Source organism: Aplysia californica, unplaced genomic scaffold (assembly GCF_000002075.1).
Source record: "Aplysia californica isolate F4 #8 unplaced genomic scaffold, AplCal3.0 scaffold00235, whole genome shotgun sequence".
Classification (NCBI taxonomy): domain Eukaryota; kingdom Metazoa; phylum Mollusca; class Gastropoda; order Aplysiida; family Aplysiidae; genus Aplysia; species Aplysia californica.
Window position 1 is genome coordinate 835,232 of NW_004797505.1, and position 3,499 is coordinate 838,730.

General features: G+C 43.8%; 1 protein-coding gene across 2 annotated transcripts in view; it reads right to left on the reverse strand.

Moving 5' to 3' along the window:
* LOC101852098 overlaps positions 1-1,411 on the reverse strand; it is a 12,067-nt gene extending 10,656 nt beyond the window's left edge. The window contains exon 1 of one of the 2 annotated variants that reach the window (XR_004858623.1): positions 1,196-1,411. Coding sequence is in view for 1 of the 2 variants with exons in the window: in XM_035970211.1 (XP_035826104.1) it covers positions 878-1,102 (225 nt within the window). In the remaining variant the exon portion in view is untranslated. The other variant, XM_035970211.1, reaches the window with a different exon arrangement.
* Positions 1,412-3,499: the final 2,088 nt, after the last annotated feature.

Sequence of the window (3,499 nt, forward strand, 5' to 3'; positions counted from 1 at the left end):
TCAAATAGATAGATAGATAGATAGATAGATAGATAGATAGATAGATAGATAGATAGATAGATAGATAGATAGATAGATAGATAGATAGATAGAACGAAAGAGAAAGATACGTAGTTAGATAGATAGAACGAAAGAGATAGATACATTGAGAATGTTAGTACCATGATATCATTACGACATGTTGAAGAAGACAACACTGACAGAGCCATGATGAAACACACAGGAAGTATACAGGTTCACAGTTTCACAGGTTCACAGGAAAATACCGAATCATATAACACATACAGCCAAGGGCACAGGAGCCATATTTATAATCCTTCAAGTTTGTTTGTCGATGATGAAGCTGGCCAGAAACAAAATTTGGCATTCACAGAGGTTAGTGTTTTACTTTTCAAAGGTCTCCATTACTTTGCCCAAAGGTAGAGATTATAGATTATCATGCCAAGATTAAAACTTCCGGAGAACAAGATTTACCAGGTCTTCCAACGTACAGGAAGGAATTATTAGTATTGCCTCCGGTCTATAGTTCCTGGTTTGGGTAACTTGCTTGGATCTTGTGCAACTGGCACAGGGGGGACATTGTTTAGAGGAGGTATAGCAAAGTCTGCCAAGAACTAGCTTTTCAGAAAGGGCCAACGTAAACCAAATAACGTCTGCTGGTTTTCAACACGGCGTCGAAAAAGGTAAAACGAAAAAGAAAAGATCACCACAAAAGAAAATAATTATGCAAACCGAAGAAACATTGTGGAAACACTCATCAAGACGTATGCACGCACCGAAGGGTTGGTTAAAAAGGAGGGTAGAGGAGCAAAAAGGTATGGGGGGAGGAGGCTGGCAAAAGGGGTTGTAGTATGGAGAACTTTGTGTAAAAACTTACGGGTACCACTAGCGGGCCTAAGCTGTGGGTACTACATCTGCGAGGCCGGTCTGGCTTGTCCCTGTCTTCTCCAAAACACGAAAAGGGGAACACGCCTAGACTATGGGTACTGGGCCTCCGCGGTTTCTCACCGCCCTCCCCAAACATGGAGATGGGCAGGATGCCCACGCTATGCGTGCTGGGCCTGCGGCTCTCGGCCGGAGACACGGGCAGGATGCCCGCCATACTGGGACGTCGGTGGGAGGAGCCTGCACCCCGGTCATAGGCGGAGGAGGCGGAGCTAACGCCGCGGTGAAGCAAATCGGTTAGCCCACTTACAGAAAAGGGTCCCAAACTGTGCGTGCTGGGTCGTCGTGGGCGGTCTGGGCTGAGGTCGTCGGTGGTGATGGAGATGACGGGGTTGTTGCTGATGCTGCCGCCGCCGGGCCCATTGGTGGTGATGAGGCTGTTGCTGTTGGAGGCGGAACTTGAGGAGGGCGGGACTAAACTGTGGCGCCGGATCGTCTCTACCGGCTTGTCCAGCGTGGACTTTTCGTCCTGTACATGAGATACAAAGGTTTGGTGGTTGAGATAACAACATAGAGGTGTAAAGACACATTCGCGACCTCAGTGCTTTCTTGTCCTATCTCCATTTCTAAAACAGTGAGAACAGTTCGTAACATAGAGTGGGCTTACGATAAAAAAATGGAGATAGGACAAGAAAGCATTGAGGTGAAAGCGACATGGTGACGGTTATTTATTGGTAAAAAGTAAATAATAGAACAGACTGACAGACACATTGTAGAAATAATGAAGAAACTGGAACTTTCAGTGATAACATCCACCCCCCCCCCCCATGATACAGAACAACAGATTAAATTGAGGATGAACATTGGAAAGTAACGTAAGTTCAAAACATATATATTTAGTAAAGTAAATAAGAAACAATCCAGGTTGCTTCACACCGTGACTGTCAGGTCTATTCAGGATGCGAGAAATGCATCCCAGCAGAAAGATGGACACTACTCAGTTAAAAATCTCTCCAGGCCGGGAGGTCTTACAAATTTCTACATTAGTTAAGGACCATCTTGACCAATAGCCCTGATTTTTTTAGAAAATCCGAAAAAAAGAAAGCGAGGAATGTTTCAAATTTTTTTGCTCTGAAAGTGTTAATGGGTTACTACTGTGTAAGTACTACAAAGCTTCCTAAAGGGGCAAAACCACCACGTGTAGGACGGAAATCCTCGGGGAATTTTAGCCAAATTTGCCGTTTTTTTAATCGACTTGTGTGCGATTCAACTGACATTCCTCAGTTAAAATTTCTGGAGCTCATGATAAACGGACGTATAATCTCGAACTGTGCTCACTTTAGTGGCAATATAAGCCGCGGTTTGCGCAAAATCCAGTATCGCATCAACATGCCACCAAGACAAAAGCTGAGAGACTTTGATCGTGCCAGGGCTATGGCAAGGCTGCAGGATGGAGTTGGAGCCTGAGAAGTTGCCAGAAGGCTAGCAGTGTCACACTCTGTCATTGTCCGCTTGAGGCAGCGCCATCGAGCCACTGGATCAATCCAAGAAGACCCACGTGCAGGTCGACCCAAGAAGACCACTCAGAGTGTTTGCAAGTGGTCCTTAACCTATGCTCAAGCCTGTATTTCCGTTCTCTGCGATTCAGAAGACCAGCTTAACAATAACTCAGAAGACACTGTCAATCACATATTTTTATGATTGCAAAATGTTGAGACTAAGAAGCACAAAGAAGCACTTCACAGATACGTCTCGGCTCCGAGTCTCTCAAAGTTCGATAAGTTATGTACGATATAAGAGGAAATGGACGTGGAAGTGGAAGTGGAAGTGAATGTGGGGTTTTTGAATACGCAAAATGACGTGGCACATAATAATTTCTCTGCCAGATGTGGTGTCATTGGCCATACCAGAAGCCACATATCATCTTGTCTTTTCATTCTTCTTATTCTTCTATTTCGCTAAAGAAATGTTCTCCTCTGCGAATGCATTGGTCATCCTCAGACTTTGACGGACTAACTATTATTATTATCACGTTTTGAGAACCAGAAGTGCCCTTGAATCCAACATGACTGACAACCATTAGTCAGTATCAACCAACAATATGCTTAAAAATAGGAACGTTACGCCGGCCTATATATAAAAGATATAGAAGCAATTTTGAAGGCGTGTGCTAGAATCTAGGTCGCCTTCAAAGATTCAAAAAGAAAAAAAAGAAAAAAAAGAGTAAATCGTTACAACAAGTACATCCCTCAGTTCTGCATCCAGAACTTTCTTTTACTAGCCACGTTTATTAGCTGGCTAAACCATTAGATAAAAGCATTAGATAGAAACCCAAGTCCACTCTCCCAATCTCCACCATTGTGTTACCATTCTTGTGATCTTTTCGTATCAATATTGAAACAGCAAGGATTTTCATATTAAACCCGACCTACACCAACACACACACACACGCACGCACACACACACACACACACACACACACACACACACACACACACACATATATACACACACACATTAAATCACACAAAGCACACACACAAACACACATACAAACAAACAGCACACACAGACACAACCCTTCCCCCAACACACACACACATGCACTCGCAAG